Consider the following 21,554-nt stretch of genomic DNA (forward strand, 5'->3'; position numbering starts at 1 on the left):
GCTTGGACCCATCCATGCCTACCTCTTTCTGCAGGAAATCCAGCATCTCAGTAGGTGAAGGCTGGCCAGACAGGTCCACGCTAACCCTCCAGTGCCACCACAGAGGGATCGTCCTCTACCACCAAGCTGCAAGGATTTCTGCTAACCAGCGTCTTGCCTTGGCAGATCCAGGATTACCCACTGAGCAGATAAAAACTCCCAAATTATCTGATGAAGTCTGAGAGCTGGCCGCTCGTGAAGGACTTGTGGTGTTACAAGCCAAGGTCCAAGCCCAGCAGAGCCTGGCCATGGGGGCACCTCGCCGGGCTCCCAGGCAGGATCATTAATATCGCCAAGCAAACCCCAGCAACTCTCCCACCCCATTTCTCTGGGATTTCATGAGATGTGGTTCAGGCAGGGATGGCGAGCGAAGGCAAAGCATGGGGACATGAGCTGCCAGGCTGCCCTTTGGCTGCAGACTGCGCGCTCGGGGCGATGGTCAGCCCGCTGGTCCTGCGCATCCTTGGCATTGAACTTGTTGTGTTTCCTCCCCACCCTGCCACTCTGACGCGAAATTGGGTAAAAATTACCATGCCAAAACCATTGCTTTAATCATGCGGGAACCGCTGTTATCACCATCATCTCAGCATCTTGATTTTCCTGATTATTTTCTGCAGTCCCTGCTCGACAAATCAGCTCAGAAAATACTCTCTTTAACCTTTTTTTCAGCTTCTGTGACAGTAACTGTTAACCTCCCCACCCGCGCTGCTCATTGCTCCACGAACACCCCGATAACCTCGCAGGCGAGCACCCCCTGCTCCTCCGCACGAGGCAGCGTGGGTCCCGGAGGACAGGAGAGCTGGCCCCCCGGCACGCCTGCCTGCCTGCCTGCAGGTCCAGCTGGATGGCAACGCGGCGCCGGCACGCCGGCTTCCTCCCCAAAATAAACCAGAGCCAAGAGCACCAACCCCCTGGCCATCACAGGACCGGGAGCCAGACACAGGGGTTGCCTTTGGAAGTTGCCTTCTGGAAATACTCTTGATTTTGGGGGGGTATTTTACATGCAAGAAGGAGTTCTTGTTACAAAGGATTGGACCATATTTATTTCCATCTGACTCCTCTGACGAGCTCTGCCTCCAACTCATCCTCTTTAACTTATTTGCATTGTTATCTGGTGCACAACAGAGTCAGCACGGAGACTTATCAGAAATGTAATCTCTGTAAAACCCTATCTGCAGTCCACTGAGATTGTTTTTTTTTCCGAAGAAATGTGACAAAAAATTAACAGATGTTGCTCAGACCATTCAACAGGACGGGAATCAATTATGAACATTTTTGCTCCTACAGTCATCCCTTACTGCAAATGCATTTTAGGAAACCCTCTCCTGATCGAAATGAAAAAGCATTTCTTTGTAATAGAAGAATAATAAATGATAGCTATCAGCCTGCATTCTCTGACACGGCACCAGTCCGCGGAGAATTAAACTGCCACTGTACAGTTATATAAATGTTTAATTTTTTTCATCTTTGGCCACAGTAGGGTTGTCTGGAAATACATTATCGCTGCGGATGCCATCCCTCTCCAATTAGCGTGGCTGGCAGCGTGGAATGGGTAGGTGACCTCCGCGTTCCCCTCCTCATGGAGTCTTACAGGGTTAACTACGGCCATTTAACAGACTCTATCGAGAATTAATACAGAGATCAGCTTCTCTCCAGAAAAAAAAAAAAACATTCGGCGGCGCAGATGGCAAGAACTCTCTCTCCCCCGTTTGACTCTTTTATGACAGCAAAACAAAGGCTTTTAATGATGTTTACCATGAATTGAATTAAACAGCTGAAGACCAGTTCATAATCACAGCATTTTGTTTTCATATCCTTAAGTCTTTTAGCAGTGGGGCTTCCAGTTGAGCCTCAGCTACCGCTTATCTCAAGATATAGCCAAGCGCCCTGAGGCTCCCCTGCGCCCGAGCACCAAACCGCATTCAGGCTTCTTAATTGAAAAAGACAGGATGTTTGCATAGGTTGTTTGCATCCGTCAGACATTAAAAGCGACATTCATGCCCAAGTACAAACGACGGCTTGGGCTCAGCTGAACTCCTCTGACTTCTTTCCTCTAGCTAATACCGGTCTGGTTTCGGAGCAGGACTTCATCCCTGCACGTGGGGATGCATAAGAGCTGAAACCCCGCCGACGCCTATTCGGGGGAAAAGATACAAACCCTCGCCCACTGGCCTGAGCTAATCCCTCGTGGGATGCCTGACTAATTGCCTACATGCTCTGCTGACCTTTTGGAAAAGTTGCCTGGACGGCGCCTGCGCGCGAGCTCCGGAGCCGGCGAGCGGAGCGCGTCAGGAAGGGTGCAGCATCTGCACTCGGAGCGGAGCGCGGGCAGGGACCAGCCGCGGGCGCGGCACCGGTAATTCCTGCCCTAATCCCAACTCCACCACTTGCTCGCTGTCAGGTGGATGCTCAGGGCCTTAGGTTTTCTGCCTGTGCAATAGAGGATAATCCTAACTGCTTGCTTACCTGACAGGCGTGGCATGAAGATTAATTTCTATCTACCCAGCGCTCTGACAATGTACAGTGTTAGCGCTAAGCAAGCGCTAAGCATCCTTACTGTGCACCCACCGAGGCAGCACCGGAGCCACCGGATGGGGTGTGGGGGGCAGCCCCCCAGGGCGCACGGTGGTGGCTCACCTTGCTCAGGGCCCTGGGACCCCATGGAGGGGACGCTGGTGTTGAGCACGTCGTTGACGGCCGTGTCGCAGTAGAGGCCCCGCTGCACGTCGTGCTCGCTGTCTGTCTGGTCGCTCTCCTCGTGGCCGCTGTCCTTCAGACTGTTCCCCTCCAAGTCCTTGAACGTGGAGCTGCTGGGGGAGACAGAGCCGTGACTTACTGGGTGGGACACGGTGGCCCCCGCCACCCCGCAGTGAGACCTGCGGTGCTGGCACGGCTGCCACCGCTCAGCCCCGCGCCTGCAGGGACGGGGAGGTCCCCTGTCACCCCCAGCACCAGCAGCAGGGCTGGGACCGCTCCCCCAGCACAGAGAGCTGGGGCGGGGGGTGCGGGGAGGCACCCCCTGCTCGGCACCTCTGCACCCCAAAACACAGCATCCAGGCTGCACCGCCTCGCAGGCTGCTTCTGCCCATGGGTATGGCGTGAGCCTGCGGGTCAGGCTGCTGTGGGTATTATGGAAGCTGAGAGCGAAGCAGGATTTGAAAAGAAAATTTTAAAAATATACACTAAATGAGCTGCTTCTATAACTAGGCTCCCTCAAGTCGTGTTACCTCATATTGAAGTTACACAGGATCTAAACCCTAATTTTTTAGGTTATAGGCCAAATCCTTATCGCTTAAAGTTTGGAAACAAAAGTCTTCCTAGAAACGGGAAGTTCTTTTCATGATGACGACGCCATTCATATTTTTAAAAATAAGCCGGTGATTCTGGGTCGAAGTTAACACAGCTTTAAGGAGATCTGATACACAGTCAAACTCCTTGACATCCCGTGCAAGCTCAGCCGCTGCTGGGGGGACCTGAGGGCTGAGCTGCTCCCAGATTTCCCCCAAGGGACCTGAGGGCTGATCTGCTCCCAGATTTCCCCCAGATTGCCCCATGGGGCGAGGCAGCTCCATCACCCCACGGCACCCAGCCCCTAGGCTGGAGGGATGGAAGAGTTTCATCTCTGGCTGCATTCGGGATCCTTCCGCTGCTCCCCGCTGCCCTGCGAGGGGCGATGGCCCAGGACACCCGGCTGCGGTGAGCCGCAGGGACGGCTTGAGACGCACTGCCCCGGGTGGCACGGCCACCGGGGCGTCCCTGGGGCCACCCACCCTGTGCCTCCTTCCACACCCAGCCTTGGCATGGGAAATCTGCACCCATCGGGGGGGATCCACCTGCACCCGCGGCCCCAAACTTTCTCGCTGGCTGATTTGGTGTGAACCGTCGGTGGAAGACGCGGCCTGTGCTTCAAAGCCCCAAAGAGCTGGAGATTTTCATTACTTTGAAAAGCCCTTTTGCGTCTCCACGGAAACCAAGCAGACCACCTACCATCTGATGCTTTGCAAAAGCACGCGAGGGGGGAGCTCTGAAATACATATAAATTGGTAAACCTTCAAACATTACCTTTTAAATAAAGATGTCCCTGTTGAAGCCACTGACTTTGATTCCAGGCGACATCAAAGAATTTTAAGTTAAGAAAGCACTACAAATCTACAGTTCATTTGTGTGCACGTAGATGAGCGAGGGAGGCAGGCAGACAACACAGGAAAAGTACAAATAGATTAATTAAAGTGCTGGATTTGAGGAGATTCACTTACCAAAGATAGAAGAGCTACAACATCATCATAAAGGCAAAGGATGAAAATGATGCCACGGTATGTTACAGAAAATATTTTTTGTTCTTAGATGTCTGCACAGCGTTCCCGGCACCCGTTGTACTTAAGATACAAGACAAAGGTAGAAAGCGAGGGGAAACGCTGTCCTACACGGAGCTGCTGTTCATAATAGGCAGGCAACCCGTGTTACAACGCATTTATCCTCCCCGCAGTGAACCAGACCGTAATGCAGCAGCCACACGACATGTTTCCGCGGCTGACACTTCTCTAAAGGATGGGCAGGTCTGGGGGAATCGGCGGCAGCAGCATTTCCCAAACAATACAGCCTGGGAGTAAGCCCTGCTGCGGCAGGCGGGAGCACCGCTTGCCTTTATCTTAGGTGTGAACGAGGAAAGATGAATAGATTTGGGGTTTTTTCAGGATGCCTGCAGATTCTCTGGCGAGGAGCAGCGTGGCTCAGGCGAGGCATCTCTCTCGCAATCACATTAGCATCGTTAAACATCACGAGCCACGCAGGCAAATACACCTGCCCTTCGCGAGCCGAACCTGAGCTGCTTAAACAATGCGCTCGCAGCTCCCTTACTCCTTATATTTTTAAGATGTAAACAAATGGGATCTCAGCCAGGCAGATAATTGGATTTTTTTACTGCTCAGATCAGATCTCCACAGTTCAGGGCCGGCTCCTGCTCTCCGTTACACCCCTGCTACCACGATGGCTTCTGCAGAGCCCCTGGGTACAACCCCACGGGGCGCGGGCACGGGCACGGCCCCGGCTTGCCCGCTGCTCGCCTCGGCCGGTCCCTGGGGAGCAGAGGGGAGGTGGGCAAAGAGCTGCCAGCCACCTCCTGCGCCCACATCCTGCGTGGGGAGATGGGAGATGGCCCTGCAGCCCTGCGCGGCGGCCTCCTGATGAGTATTGATTGTGCTGTGTCAGTGCCTTTCCCTGCCTGGGAAACAGCCGGGGAGGCAGAGGCAAGCCTGGCCACCTCCCCACGGCGGGATGCTCACCTCTCGTTTAATACAGTCCGGTGGGGTTCAATCAGATAACCCCAGCGTTAACCTCCCACAGACATTTCTTTGCCACTGCTAAGCTCTGAGGCAGAATTTTATCCAAAGGGTTAAACTCCCCCAAGGGTAATTGCCAGGTTGCAACTGAACTGATGATTTCCTTTTTACCCATGGAAGAAAAAAGCCGAGCAAAGTGCTGTTTTGCCTCGGTATTCAAACTAAAACAGGGAGCGTGTATCCAACGCAATTACCTGCCCCCAAACGAGATTTTTTTTTTTTCTTTTCCCCCGCCTCACACAGCAGGGAGATCTCACCATCCAAATCTATCGTTTTATTCCTGTGCATTCAAATAGAATAAACTCTATGAATTTGAAAGTTGTCAGGGTAACAGCACTCCACCTAACTCTCTGCAACTTCCCCATGCAAAGGAGCCAAAGAGAAGAAAAAAAGACTTGCCTTTACTGCCGACCAAGAGCAATGGGACTTAATAGGAAGTAAATACTGTTTTTAAAATCAAATGATTACTCTTGAAACGTTTTGCATATTAAAAAAAGCAAGTAATATATAACACAGTAAGGAAGAACATTAAATAATCAGGATTTGGCGGGGCCAACCCAAGTGCTTTCAAGTGAGCCTACGTACCTTTTTATTAAATGAGCTCTGCTGTTCACGTAGTTGGAATCGAAGGAGTAGTTTTCAGTCTGGAAGGAGGAAAAGAAAAGGGAGACGGTTACAAGTCTGATTCCCCCATGACTGGGAAGAGCCGGGTTTGCAGGGCCGGGACGAAAGCCACCAGCAAGCCCGGCGGGAGGGAAGGAGTGTCCCGGCACGGGACAGACCGCAGCGAGCAGGACGGAGCTGGGCGCGGAAAACTCCAGTCCCTGCCAGTCTTTCCACCAGCTTTCACAAAAAAAAAGGCTGGCTGGTGACCACAGAACAATTTGCAGAGAAGAAACAATGTGACTACACTCTGTTACAAAACTAATTGCTTTTAATTCCCTGATGGACTCCGTTCTGTGTGTGTCAATTTGACTGAAAGTTCAAAAGGTATTTTTCTTATTAGTGTATAATTAACATGTTAAAATATTTATTGCATAGATATGTAAATGCCAGCAAGGTAATCCCCTGCCAGAGAATTTAATGCGGGCACTTTTCTTTGTTTTACATCATTTCATTTGCAGAGACAGTGGGCTCTGTTATTAATAAAAAAGCAAACAATGGGTGACATGCTTAAAAGTTGGAGGGGAGTGAAACCGGGGGGGGGGAAGTCAATGGATTTGTCATCTGCAAGCAAAACCCACTAACTCACTCTGCACTTGAAACACCCTCTTTTAACCTCAGATTACAAACCCTCAGATTTCTGGTGCTCGCAGCAGGTACCAAAGGAACCAAAAAAAGCAGGCAGAAGGTGGGGAAGAGAGCAGGGCGTTACCACCCGGGAGGCCATGGTGGGAGCCGTGGGGTGGGACGTGGTGGGTGCTGCGTGGTGGGACATGGTGGGAGATGCACGGTGGGACGTGGTGGGAGCTGTGCAGTGGGATGCAGTGGCTGTTGCACAGTGGGATGTGGTGGGAGCTGCATGGTAGGACATGGAGGCAGCTGCATGCTGGGATGTGGTGGGAGATGCATGGTAGGATGTGGTGGGAGATGCATGGTGAGTCACAGTGGAAGCCATGTGGTGGGACATGGTGGGATCTGCACGGCCTGGCCAGGATCCTTCCTGGGCTTTGGGAACCCTGGAGGATGCAGATCTCTTTGCGTAAGTCAGGCACCCCAGTCCGTCTGTCCACCCAAAGTCCCCCCAGAGCTGCAGGGAGCCCACCTGGGCTCCCACCAGCATCACCCCTGGCCCCGGGGGATGCTCCTTGCCCCCGCCAGGCACCCTGGGCAGCAGAAGGGGCAGACTCTGCTCTGCCATTCCTCGGGGCTGGCAGCAGTGTCTCCCCGGGACGGGAGCGGGGACAGCCACCTGCCCCAGCAGCCCTGTCCTGCCTCCTCTCTGCCACGGATCCTCCTCGCCCCGGCCTCGCGGCCGCGCTCCTTCCCAAAGAGCCGCTCTGGGATACTATGGCCTGTTTTTATGGCAATTATGAACATGGTAAAAATAAATGCATGCATCTTTAATGTCTCAATAAATAAAGGAAAGCAGAGTCTGCTGCTAACGTAATCACAACGGCAGGATGCAGGGAGCGGGGCCGCTGCAGCAGAGCCGAATGTGAAATCCAATCGTACCCCGGCAGAGGTTACACTGCTCTGCCAAGATAATAAAGCAAAAGCAGCATTGGTTAAGTGTGACTTTTTCTGAAATACAGCACAATATCTAATTTACCAAACAGGAGCCTCCCAGAGAGAAACATGCAAGGAGCTGCGAGCCGGGGGAGTTGGCCTAGCACTCAGCACAGCTCGGTTATTACTTTCACATAGTAATTACTGCTGGAGATTCACGCAGGAGATTTACTGCACAAACTACTGGTCCCTGCAGTTCCTGCATCCTCGGTCCTGCAGGACGACTTTGATGGTTGGAGCTCGGGAGCAAACGGACACATGTATTTTTAAAATATGCGACGTCCAAGACTTTAAATGCCACAGAAAATGCCTGATCCTGTGTTTATCCGTCAATCCTGGCGCTGCCATCCCAGGGGGAGGGATGCTACCCCACGGTGTGTCCCCCAGGCAGCCCCGCAGGGCAGGCGGGAGGTCCCAGCCCTGCAAACGGGCTCTGAGGGCAGCCGAGCGATGGAGGGCAGGAGGGATCGGAGCCAGTTTCGGAGCAATCCCTGCTCGGTGAGAAGCCCCCTCCATCACCCAGCGCTGGCAGACGTGGGAACAGCTCCAGCAAGCCTGGAGCCTCAGCTGGCTCCCTCCCAGCCCTGCCGCCGTGCCCAGCAGCAGCAGCATGAGACCCTCTGCACCCACCATTATCTCCGTCAGCTTCACCCCTAGGTATGCGCACCTCAGCCCTGGGAAAACCGGGAGAGGAACGGGTGGGTGGGAGGACCCAGAGAGCAAATGTCCATATATACATGTACATCACAGAGCTTTAAAATGCTCAGAGCACTGACGCTGCACGGCCCAGGCTTCAGGGGCCAAGGGATACCCAAGGCCATCCCCAGGAAACGCTCGACCGGTGCCACCGAAACCCCACCACAGGCTGAGGAAATGCCGCACGTACTGCCATCACGTCTCCTGCCACAGCCTAGATGCATACCTCGCACTAAATCCCCCTCCGACCAGCATCACTTGGAGCTTTGCTATTGATTCTGACCCAAAAAAAGAACAAATCCTGGCCCAACTGAAATCATTCACCAACGAGAAAATTCCCCATTACTTAAGTTTGATGGATGGGAGTAATGTGTGGACTCCCTGGTCCACGTGTCCGTGCGTCCCCCCTGCTCGGGATGCTCTGCACCACATTGCTAATGAAGACACAACCCCCAAGTCCACACACAAGCAACCGGGTTCCCGCGGGGTTGGTCACGGCATCCGTTCCCAGGCTTCGAATCCCCCGCGCCACCAAAAGCAGCATGACTAATGCTAATTACTTCCAGATTTTGGACAAGACAAGGAGTGACATGGCCACAAGGATGGGAAGTGTGCTTCCCTGGGCTGGGGGTTTGCACCCTGAGCAAGAGCTGCCCACACCGGCACAAGGATGGGCTGCCTGCCCTGCCTGCACCAGCACACGGATGGGCTGCCTGCCCTGCCCGCACCGGCACACGGATGGGCTGCCTGCCCTGCCCGCACTGGCACGCTCCCGCCGGTGCACAAGGCAGCCCAGCAGTTTACGAGGCCTCTCCTCAGCCATGGGATTATCCATCAAGGTTATCTCCATGCAGGCTAGGGGATCAAAACAGAAAAATAAAAAAGAAATGAGATTTTTCATGGAGAAGGGCTGCTTTATAGCTTGCATTATTCAATCGAAGTTCACTTGATTTAATTCTAGTTCATCCTGCGAAGTGCAATCACTTACAAACAGAGGCAAAACGACAGGGAAGGAGAGCGTCTCCGACATGTCAACATTTTAATTAGGAAAGGATCCGCTCCCTCTCTTAATGAGGCCCAAAGAACAAAGTCAAAGCACAAAAAAGAGGGAAAAGGTAAGGCTGGCTGGCGCCGATGAAAGTGTGCTCTTCACAAAGTGCATCATCGAGAGGCCAGCCCTCATCTTCTTCATTATTTTGGCAAAAGCAAACAAACCCTTACTTTCTCGCTGATCAGCATCGCTCCTGTAGAAATCAAAGGGAAGCCCAGCCTCAAACCCAGCCTCTCCTTTCCACGTCCAGAGCTGGGTATGGCAAGGACCTCCCAAACGGCACTGCCAATTCTTATCTCCTGCTCATCGTAACACGAATAAAGGATGCTCACGCTTGTCAGGATCAGACCCTCAGCCTCTGTGCTATGAATAAACGATACATTCAAGACATCGGGAAGTGCTGAATAACACCTAGCATAAAGTCTGTGGTCTCAGCCTGCGTTTCTCTTAGAGGAGAGAAACCCTGCTGTCCTCCGGGCTCGCGATTTGCTTTCCAGATGCAGGCGTGTTGGTGTCAATGCCATCAAAGAGAGAGCCCTGGCTTGGCACGCAGCTTACCAGTGCCTAATTTGAAAAATGCTTTTAACTGCTGCCTTAGCAACACAAATAGAAATATAACAACAGACACACTCGGAATTGAGCAATCAGCAGGGAAATTTTAAACTTCCCCCCCCCCCCCCCCCCGCACGGTTGCTTTCTGTTGAGGACTGCCTATTTCATTAAATAAATAAAAAAAAAAGATGTACAAACGTCAGTACAACTCTTCTTGACCTGGACATCGGGGGGGGTGACTTCCCATCAGCAAAAGGTCCGTTAGCAACAGGGCGCTGCTCTAACGACTGCTCACTCCCTGCCTTAGAAACAGAAATAAACCCCGGCGGATCCAAAGGCGGTTTAAGGGGAATTAATGCAAGTACCAGCAGAAAGTTCAGCGGGCTGTGGTGACTCCAGGCACGACCACTGCTGTGGGCTGATGGAAAAATAGAGGATGCTGGCTGGGGTCGGTCCCCAGGGTGGGGGACACGTGTCCCCAGAAGGCTCAGACCAGCACAGCCGTGTCCCTGCCAGCCTGCCCACCTCGGGGCAGATGCCCAGGATCTGGCTCTTTCTCATTCTTCCCTCGTTTCAGCTATTTCAAATGTTGGGTTTTTTTTCAAACCAAACTCCATGGAGGTGAAAATCCAGCTTTCCCCGCTGTGTCCGGATCCAGGCTCTTGATGGAGGGTCTGGCTCCTCAGTCCGCACATCAGCCCCCCAGCAAAGTCCATGGTTGTTCAAAGCTGGAGCCATCTCTCCCCACCCGAAGTGACAGGTATCCGTCCCTCTGCCAGCCTCCGCCTTGGAAGACGACTCTAAAGCATCTCAACGCGGGTTTTTTTGCCCTTCTTCTCACTTCAGGGTGAAAACATTTCTATCTTTCTACAGATTATTGTAAACCTGCTGCAACCTCCTGCCAAAGCATGTAGGGACCCTTCACGAAATCAGCTTCATAAAAATGACACATTTAGCGCCACTTTTCAGGGTTATCCCTTGAGCCTTTTTTTTTCCCCTACGTGCCTTGTTAATAAAGCTTGCATGTCACCCTTTATTATTAAAAAACAAAGCGGACCTTTCTCCAAGGCTGCAATGTGCATCTCTCCTTTTGGGTTTCAGAACATCCTCCCGAAACACACAACGGCTCCTCATTCTCTGCATCAAGCTGCACGTCTTCACCAGGAGCACCGGTCTCCTGACCTTCCCTCCGTGCTGCAGGCATCGTCGGGGACCACAGAAATGGCAAATAGTTCCCAAAAATCCACAGGGCCTCCCCAGTGGGAAGGGCAGGGCTTGTAAGACCGCTTCTCCTCGTCCTCCTGTATCCTTGGTCCTGTTCTCCACGGGCCACTCCATCACAGGCTCCAGCATCTGCAATAAAACTGTTGCTGCCTGTTAGGAGATCTCACCAGCACTTAATTCTTACGGTTTGAGCTATATTGCGGGTAATATAGAATTCATGAAAATTAAATAAAAACACTCCAGCTGCACTTGGGAAACAGGAAAAATTTCAAAGGAAGGACCAGGTCAAACGAAGTACAGATCAGCAATGAGGGAAAGTCATTATCATTTAGCAAGCTGCTTATTTACCCCATGGGAAATAAATAAGCGGTCTGAGATTCCTTCCCGCAGGGAGCAGGCACGGTACAAAACCCCACCAAACACCAAAATCCAGCCCCACCGCGCCAAGAGGAACAGCCGGGCTCGACCTGACGCTCTCAGGCCCAGCAAGGCGGCTGGCCTCTCTCCGCACACCGGCAGGAGACTCATCAGACCCAGCTCCGGGCTGGGAGCGGATCACAAAGGACGTCAGGAGCGATTTTCCCCCCTTGTGTGTGACGCCACGTAATTAGCCCCTGCGCTACCAGCTGCTGACGAGGATGCCGCTGCCTCGGAGCATCGGTCAGAGGCCAGGACCGGTGGCTGGAGACCAGCCTGGACGAGCACCGCGGTGCATGACCCACTTGAGGAGCTCTGCTCCTCCTTCACCGCGCTCGCCACCGGCTCCGCTCAGGCGCTGACGGCATCTGCAACATCTGCAACCATGGGTGAGGGTCCTGAGCACCATGGCCACAGCCTAGGAAGACGTAACAGAAGACAGACCCATGTTTCCCAGTTCCTCAGCATCGACACCTCCCGGCATGGTGGGTATCAGAGATGCAAGAGCAGCACCAGCCCAAGGCTTAGGGTTAAACCCCCATGCAAACTCTACCCGAATAGCTACTGGTGCTTCCACCTTGGGGGAAACTCAGCAAATGCTGATGGACACGGCGGGGTGAGCGATGCCTGCATCGCCCCAAGGGAGCCCACCACCCTCTCCTCCGACAGCCGAGCCGTGCTGTGGCTTGGAGACCCCCACGGGATCAGGGCCTTTGGAAAGGACCCGGCTGGCCACCGGTCCCCATCAGCAGCTCCAGCCGCTCCACGGGCGCTGGAGCACAAGCCAGGGGAGAGGGGCAGAGGGATGCACCTCTGCTGTGTCAACAGCCCCGGGCAAGACAGAAGGAAAACGTGAAGCAATTCGGCTCTTATTAAGGAGCATTTAAGAGCCAGTCACCTGGAGGAGCTCAATAAAGGTTAAAAGGATCTGACCTCTGGCATCTCCCTTTGCAGCCATCTCCCTACAGCCCAGCTCGCTGTTAAAGCCTGTAATACAGGAGATTGCAAACTGTAAACTAGCAACATAGCGTCTCTGAAAGAGTAAGTGCATTTAGCATCTGATATTGATGTTTTATAATTAGATGTAATACAGCAGATCATTTTCCTGCCCTTGATCAATGAAACCAGGGTTGGTTTTGGGGTTGAGCTTTTTTGCAGACACTCTGATTGCTGCCTAAACCAAATGGAGCGGTGCCTCGCTCAGTTCAGCAGGAACGAGCAGAGACGAGGATGTGCAAACACAGCATCCATTTAGATTTACTATCCCCGAAATATAAACAGAATATTTATTTCTGACCTTTTAAGCACTAATTCCAAATTTAATGAGGCAAAATGAACATTGCTCAGAGCCAGACTCCATGGCTGCTTAACACCACCGACCCTCTAATTATTACTGCAGCTTAAATAAAGGGCATTTGGTTCTGATGGACATTATTAAACACCGAAGGAACCGAGTCCAGCCTCCATTTTCTCTTGATGAAATAAAAAGCATTGCAGAGAAATCACTGGGCGAGTTCATCCTTTAGCATCACCCCGCTCATCAGAATGAGCAGAAGTATCAAACCAGACTGTATTATGGCGCAGGCATGCCCACTAATCCGCACTGAACTCCTGTCCCCTCCCCAAATAAATACGGGCTTTGTCATTTTTTGTCTGAAAACGGATCGGAGGCAGGAGGAAAGGAGCTGCTGTGATGTAATTTCGAAAAAGGGTATAGGATTAGAAACCCAGATTGAATCCCGAGAGCAGCAACACACAACAAAGCCATAATTACACTCCTGAAAGCCACAAATAGCATCACCCGGTTGAATTTGTCAACATATCAGAAATCTACAGTATGGTTATGAAGAGCAAAAATGCAATAATAAAAAACCTGCCTTACATTCAGATGGCACCTATAACCCAAAGCTCTTTGGTGGCCGTGGCACAGGGGTCCCTCCAGCAGCACCGCCGGGGCAGGCACCCGCTTGGCACCACCACCCCAAAATCGATCAAAAAGCAAAATACTGACTAAAAGGGGGGCATACTTTCTAGGGGAGAGGATACAGATGCCTTCCCTGGACTGTGAGCAGCCAGGAGGCTGGCGATGCCCCGGCAGCTGCCCAATGCCCCCCCAGGGCTGGGACAGTTGGGATTTTGGGGCAGGGGGGCAACGCCTCCCTCCCGTGTGCCCACCAACGGGCACGGGGCCGAGCTCGCCGGCCCTCCGGGGCACAGCCTTCTGCACAGGGGTGCTGCCTCGGCACACCGAGGGAAATTCCCTGCGGGGATATAATAGCCAATAAACCTAATACAAGGGTTCTTTCCCATCACCTATGCCTGGGACTTTCAGACATGTAATGGATCCATGCATGCAGCTTCCAGCATGGACTACACCCCTCCCTAAGTGGTGCGAGAAACAATCTGGATCTAATCAGCAGCCCCAGGGTAATGAGGCATGACTTACAGGTTTGTTAAAAAACCTTTCAGAACTGTCCTTTCCCTGCCTCCTGCCATTAGGAATGAAAACAAATATAACAGAGGAACCTTTTTTTAAATGTTCCCATCGCTAGGGCTAAATAAAACTCCTTGTCATTCACCTTCTGGAGCGGCAGGTCAGACCGATGTGTTTTGTAGGGAACAGGAGAAATCACAGATTTGTCACTGCAAAAAAAAAGAAAAAAAAAAGAAAAAGAAAAACCAAAAATCACTGCAGATGAGTTAAAAATAGCGAAGGCGTGAGATGCCGCTGCCAGCTCGGCACATCAGAGTGACGGGATGCCGGGGCGGCCGCCCCGCCGGCTGCATCCCTGAGAGTGCACAAGCCCCGGCATGGGGGCACGCCGAAACGGGGCCGGGCACCCAAAGGGACAGCCAGGCCCGGCTCGTGCCCAGCCGCCACGGGGGCACCTCGCTCCGCTCCTGCATCCCGGAGGAGACGGGGACGCCCCGAGGCACCCAGGGCGGCGGGCGAGGGGGCTCACGGCAGCAGACGGAGGATTTCCCCGCTTCATGGCTTAGCGGGGAGAAATTTGGCAGGGGGGTGCCAAGACCCGTGCCACGGCAGGCGGCAGCCCCAGGAGCAGCCAGGGAGGGCTGGATGGGCGCACAGGCACCTCGTCCCTGCCCCGTGTCTCAGTACGAGCCCCATTTCTTCTGATTTCTGAGCAAGCAACAAGCGCTTCACATATCACTTTATACCCCGCAGATTTTTCCATCCTACGGCTTCACTGGAGGCCTGATCCTGTCCCACGTGTGCCCCCGGCATGTGGCCATGTGCATCCACACCCAGCTCTGGGAGTGAAACCTCCATGCCAGCAGCTCCCGCCTGGCTTCAGCTAAAATTCCCCGGCAATGGTGGATAATAAAACTGAGGCGAACACTGCCCCGTGTGCTCATCGTGTTATCATTTACATTGTTTATCTGTAATTGCACGGGAAGGCTTGCAATCAGGATAGCCTCAGCCAGCTCCCACTCTAAGCCTCAAGGGGATTTTGCTCAACAAAATTATTTATCAAAACCACTTTTGCACAATTTTTTTTGTTTTCCCTACTTGGGCTGGAAAATGCAGCTCTCCAGCCCACAAAATTATCCTGCAGCCTTGAGACCGACTGCAAGCCCAAGCAGGACTGGCCTTGCTGCCATCGCCATCCGCGGTGGCCACAGCACCATGTGCAGAGCCTGGGTGGGGAGCGGGATGCAAAGCCCGGCTCGGCTCAGCCCAGCTCAGCTCAGCCCGGCTCCCCTCGAAGCTCGCTGCTCCCAAAGGTGCCACTCTGGCTCCAGCATCCTTGGGGACATACCAGCACCCTCCAGTCAGCCCTTCTTCCCCTCTGAGCCATGCTGCCAGTTCAGGCGCACCAGAATTTCACCCAACAGGAGACTGTTTTCTCCCAGAATAAACTGTAGGGAAATAAATTATAATAAAGCACTCACCAGGTTAGGGGATCTCTGCTCCGGCGCTAACTCGATGCCCCTCTCCATCCCCACGCTGCCCGCTCCCGCTGCCCGACAGCCGCCCCACATTATTAACAGCCTGGTAAACACAGCCCCTTGGTTATTACAAAGATGCCAAAACCTTACTACTTCTTGTTCCTTCCAGTTAATGTACCATAGCCGAGGATGAATTGCTATTACAAGGAACTAAAAATAAAAATGTTTCAGAGGCCGTAATTGGCTTGTCTTGTTGGGCTTTTTAAGGAGCCAAAGTACCAGTTCCAGGCTATTAGCCCTAAGGTTGTAGGAGAATGGTGTAAAATATTTCTTCATTAAAACCCTACCTTCTCCATAGAGGTGTTTTTCTTTAGGGTTTTTTCCCCCTTTCCTTCTTCATTTTTTTTTTTATTCTTTTCTTTTTAAAAGATGTGTGTTATCAAATAAGCTTTAGTTAAAAGAGGGCTTCGAAAGCCCAGAGGTGATATAAATAGACAGGGCTCGGTGCAGCTGGAGAACCAGCCAGAGCCTTCACTCATCTATTCAGGTCATTTTTCTACAAAACTTACATAATATTCCTCAGTCGCATCTGTAATCATGGGCCATTTTAAATAATCAGCACCAAATCTCGCAGTCCTCGGGGAGACGGTGCTCTGTGCCGGCAAGCACCCAGCCCACCAGCGTGGGACGGGGCCCGGCCCCTTCGCAGGCTGCAAACCTGCTACGAGGCAGCCGGGGGTGCCCAGGGTGCTCCCTCGGATGGGGACTATGGGGTTTTTTTCCTTTTGAGGCTCTTTGGTGCTACTTGGTTATTAAGAGCTTTAGTTACCACCATTACTCAATATCGACAACAACCACGACAAAACCAAATCCATTTATTCAGCAAAGCTCTCCTTCCGAAAGAAGCAGATGCTCTGCTGAGCGAGGACTCGGTGGCTTGGCACCAGCCATCCTGATGAGGATGGTGACGATGCACCACCAAAACAACAATAATTTACGGTCACGACTTTAAAATTGGCTTTAAGCCCTGCCACTTGCAGAGCCTGCTCCGACCGATGGGAGCACCTTGGGGCTGCCCTCGCCACCCACACGGCGCCGGGCACGGCAGAGATCCCCCTGCGAGAATGGCTCGGAGCAGCACGGCATTAAAATAAATAATAATAATATCAATAATGATGATGACCAATCTCTAGGTAACGCTGCACAGCAGGGGAAGCTCAGCAGAAAAATTACAACAGAGCCTTTTACTCCCTGCTTTTGCGCAAGGAGAAGGATGACACATTGCTTTGTGAAACGACAACCCAACAGGTATTTACTACTTTGATTTTGTGATTTGAAGGTTGCTGCTAGAAGAAGACTATTTCCGTTAGGTACAATTGCTATTTTTTGATAGTGTCTAGGCGATACCTTGTTAAAAAGGGCAAAACAACAGTTATTAATTACCCTAATTAACCCAATTCATAAGACACATTTGTGTGGCTGTCATGACAACTGCTTTGACTAACTTGCCAAGAATAGCTTAGCTGTCCATTCAAATAAATCCCTGATAATTACTAGTCTAGTTTACTGGGCTTCTGTGATAATAATAATTAGTGCTACTGTACAAAAGGTCGTGCTAAACAGTTTATGAATGATGCATTTCGCATGGTGATTACATGAGTCACACAGCATCCAGCAAACAGACGCAGCCACGTTTCCAACGTGGCGAGATGCGATTAGATGGGAGCCTCTGGCTGCTCTGCCTGCGGACAACACGGCAGGCTGAGATGGAGAAGTCATTAAGGTTGGAGGAGAAATAACCAAGAAGTTGGGTGAAGCTGGGACGGCCACCAACCTGCCTCCTCGACAGCCGGGGTGTCCATCCATCCGTCCGTCCAGCCACCACAAGCCAGGAGATGGTACTCTACTTCTAATGAAGGCACTGGTAGACACCGGAAAGCTTCCAAGCCTGACCTGTCGCATGTTGGTATCTCACCTCACCACCTCGTTTCCCTCCCCTTCAATGACAGATAACCACAGTTCACCTCTCTGGTTTTGGCATAATTCCCCATTATTAGGTTTCAGGATCCACGTCAAAGGGGTTGAAGGCAACGTGAGCTGGGGGTGGGCAGCTCCAGCCCTCTCTGTCTCCATCTCTGCAGGAAGAAACCCTCCAACCTGTGGTTTGGGTCTCCCCATGATCAGCTGCAGCTCCAGCACATCCCATATCTCGCAGGCAGCAGGCATCGCTCAGCCCAGCATTGCTGCTCCTGAGGCTGCTGCGGGCACGACAAGAAAGGGCTACCTCCCCCAGCGCCTTCCTGTGCTCCTGATGTGGCTGTGCTTTCATTCACCTTCACAACGGGAAACCCAGGCCCATCAAATGCCATCTTTCCTTTGCTGAGGTTTGTAGGTGAAAACTGATCCGTGCGATTCCCCCGGCTGCACCCATACAGAGGAGAGGGGTATGAGAACGCAATGCCCCACTGCCAATGCTGCAAAATCCTGCAAAACCCCGGGGCAGACAGGGCAGCAGGGCAGGGATGGAGGCAGCACAATCACATTTAATAGAGGACAGCTGTCAGCTCCATGGAAATCTATGAAATCACCCCATTTAAAATAAATTCTGATTAAATACCACATATGGTCCTTATTGTCTGTCCCCTGTTACCTATCACAAGAGGCATCTGCATGTAAACAGGGTCTTAATCTGCAAATATTTGTCTGCTACAGCACTATCCTCCCTCACCCCCACCTGAACTTGCAATTATTCTTATTGATTGACTTTAAGAGAGCACCGTGCACATGCCTTGAGCTGCCACGCACCGAGCAAACAAGGGAGCAACGCTGGGCTCCGCTGTAATCATTACCGGGGCGAGCAATTGCCCTGTCACACATGGCAGGTTATGGCTTCAGACTGGAGGCAGCAAGGCCAGATGAACTCTTACAACGTCGTTACAGTGTGAAAAGCGAGGATGTAGAAATGACACCTCCTTTCTCAACAAATCTGTTCCCGGAGCATCTCCCAGCTCCACGGAGATTTCATCTCGTTAAGCCTGAAGAGCCAGCATAGCCCTTGGAGGGGGCTTGTGTCCTCTTTGCGTGCCAAAATAAGCTCTGATGAGGACATCTTCAATCTGTGGGAAGATGGGTTTGAGGTCCCGAGAAGGATTTTAGTGCTGGAGCCTGAGCCCAGGCTCACCTGCGCATCACCCGCAGCCCTGGCTGAAAGCACGTGCTAGAAGACGAGGTGCTTTTATCAGACCAACGAGGAGAAATTAGGGAAACCTGATGCTGAGCAGAACCTTCCTCAGTTTTCCCACGTGAAGTTTGCAGCTCAGTTCAATATGTTAGTGCCTAATGAAGGTTTCCCCCATATTCTGCAGGGTATAATCATTCTCCTTCTAATGAGCATGTGTTAATGGCATATTAATGCTGACAACAACTAAGTGTGGAGAACAAGAGATGAACATACTCCAAAATTCATCTTTTTTTTCTGAACAAAGGAAGCCATCGCATGGCTGAGCGAGCCCCAGCCCGGCGGGAGCCCACGGCTCCCACAGCGATGCTGCCAGCTCTGGTCCATGGGCTCACCCCGGGATGCAGAGCCCTTATGGGACCACGGCTTTGGTCTCTCACTAACCCAACCCCTGCAATTAATTGATGTACAGGGAAAGATATCAGCCCAAGCCCGGTATTTCTCCCTGGACATGGGACACAGCCACAGTGGGGGCTGAACAAGAAAGCAGGGGCACCGCTTGCAAACATTTGGAAAAGCGTTTCACTGGGCAGACAGGTTTGGATGCTGTTGCTAAGCCGACAGCCATGTGGATTTGATTACTAAATGTCACTGAAGCTGGGTCCCTGCCAGAGCATCCAGATGTGAATCTGAATATGAAAAGTCCATGAGGGAGCAGGTGATGGGAGTCGCAGGCGCGGGCACCGAGCCCCCATCCCGGTGCCGGCGTCCCACCCCATCTGGGTTTGCGTGACCAAGTTTACATAAGCTCGCAGGCATGGAAAAGAACACACATAAAATGGGTGTTTTCCTGTTTTTCCATCTTTGTTTGTGAAGCCGGCTCCCAAAACCCCGACAGCTCCCCAAAAGTAGCATCAATCTGCCCCGCGGGTGTGCTGCCCGCTGCCAGGCGCTGCAGGGAGCTGCGGAAGCCTAATTCCCTAATTGTCCAACTCCTGTGTGCTCCCACCAGCACATACATTTAGATTTCCAGATCGATAATCGATGCTAGAATCAATAACAGGGAATTTAGCTACATTATAAAAACAGTAAAATCAGCCAATACTGAGAAATTACTATTGAGTCCTGTGTTTTCTGTACTCACTTAGTCTAATAATGGTGAATGATATTTTCCAAGTACATTATTCAGCAATAAAACCTCCAAATTATTTGATCTCTTTCTAACCTTTATGATTCTAAGCACTCTTTTTGACCCAGATTGAATGAGGCAACATCTGCAGAGCCTTTCACAAAATTGTACTCAGCGTGCACTATTGTAGGTCCGCTGCCAAAGATAAATGTTATTATTTTAAAGCCATCATCCTCCTAATAGATGAGCAAACGCACTGCATTAGCATAGCCTGCAGAGCTCAAGCATGGGTGAGAAAATGCCAGAGGGTTTTCGCTTAATGGAATTTTACATACCTGACTTAGGATGGGTTAATGCAATCCACCAACACGGGAATTTTAAAACCTGCCCTGTGGCATACACCTGCCATTACAAAAGATGGTATAATCCAACAAGCTCCAGATCCCCGTGAGAACCATGAAGGATTCACGTCCAGATCTCCGGTGGCCAACGGGGCGTCGAGACGAGGACCTCATCCACACGGCTCCGACACACGCAGACCCACGCTATTTATCACAGACCTAGAGGATGTATTGGGTGTAAGGAGGAGGAGCGGCTGGCATTACCCGCAGCGTGCTGAGGGTTTCCATCAGAGGGCGTATGAAGTGCAATACCTGCGATGCACGTCTGTCCGCCACAGCATTAGCCAACTCAAGCCTTCGCCAGCCTAATGAGAACTCACCGTAATTCCGTGTTAAACAGGGAGTCGCTTCGAGGCTAAGTACTAATCACTCGTCTGGCTGACATAAGCCATTACTTCACTCCAAATTTAGGCTAGAAACTAGAGGGAGACACTGAAGCAACGATGCTGCGGTCTCTTCGCCGGCAAACCCTCCAATGGGTGCCAGGGGCAAGCTCTGCCCCAACAGGAACAGCGAAATTGGGAGCTGTCAATGGGCTCAGTGTCCCTTTGCCAAGCCCTGGGCGATGCTCTCCTGGGGACGGTGGGGACTGGGACCGTGGGGGACTCCAGGAGACAACCCATACTGCAGCCCTGCGAGGGCAGCGCTGCCTGCAGAGCACCCCATCCATCGCCAATTCAGAGCACGCTCTAATTTAAATTAAAATTACACTTATAAGTACACAGATTACAACTATTTATGCTACAAATAAGACCATCCTGCATTTTAATTAACAGAAAATTATTGGAACTCAACTATAGCCTCTACTGGGAACAATATCTAATCATTTATTGAAGCAAGGCCGTGACCAGCCCCGTAGACAGCCTGGCAGGGAAGGGGGAGCGGGCAGGGCTGGGGTCCCCCCATCCGAGCCCTCACACGACAGTGGGAGCCGCTGTCAGAGGGGCGAGAGGAGAGGTCTGCCAGGAGAGATGGGGGCTGATCGCTGGAGAGCCTGCAGGCAGAGCCCGTGGATGGAGGCGGGCAGGGGACGAAGGGTGGGCAGGGCTCTGCCCTTGCCGGCTGATGGGAATTTAGGAAAGACCTGAGCGGGGCACCCTCGGCGAGGGCAGGAGCCGGGGGACCTGGGAGGCCACCTGGCTGAGGAGCATCTCTGGCTCAAAGCCCGCAGGAGGGACTTCAGGAGATGGCAGCTGGAAAATACGGCTCTTCCAGAGAGCCGAGCAGATGCGGATAAGGTTATTCAAAGGTGACGTGCCGCTTGGCCTTAACGATGCCTTTGCATGCAGCGTGTGCTTTATGCAAAGTCAATGACAGGGAGAAACCACAGAGTTCAAATCACTCAATACAACAGGAGCTAACTTGGAAACTGCTACAAGAAGGGCCA

At 52.1% G+C, this 21,554-nt stretch overlaps 1 protein-coding gene across 5 annotated transcripts in view; it reads right to left on the reverse strand.

Annotated features, from left to right (window-relative positions):
• PCDH19 (protocadherin 19) overlaps positions 1–21,554 on the reverse strand; it is a 60,037-nt gene that overhangs the window by 25,620 nt on the left and 12,863 nt on the right. Inside the window, exons 3-5 of one of the 5 annotated variants that reach the window (XM_072877533.1) lie at positions 5,964–6,022; positions 2,677–2,849; positions 1,783–2,173 (exon numbers count right to left, since the gene is read on the reverse strand). In XM_072877533.1, coding sequence (XP_072733634.1) covers positions 2,127–2,173; positions 2,677–2,849; positions 5,964–6,022 — 279 coding nt within the window. In that variant the 3' untranslated portion in view covers positions 1,783–2,126. Of the gene's footprint in view, positions 1–1,782; positions 2,174–2,676; positions 2,850–5,963; positions 6,023–10,118; positions 11,260–21,554 lie in introns of those variants that run through there. The other 4 variants (XM_072877532.1, XM_072877529.1, XM_072877530.1 and 1 more) reach the window with 4 other exon arrangements.

This window comes from Ciconia boyciana, chromosome 12 (assembly GCF_034638445.1).
Source record: "Ciconia boyciana chromosome 12, ASM3463844v1, whole genome shotgun sequence".
Taxonomy (NCBI): Eukaryota; Metazoa; Chordata; class Aves; order Ciconiiformes; family Ciconiidae; genus Ciconia; species Ciconia boyciana.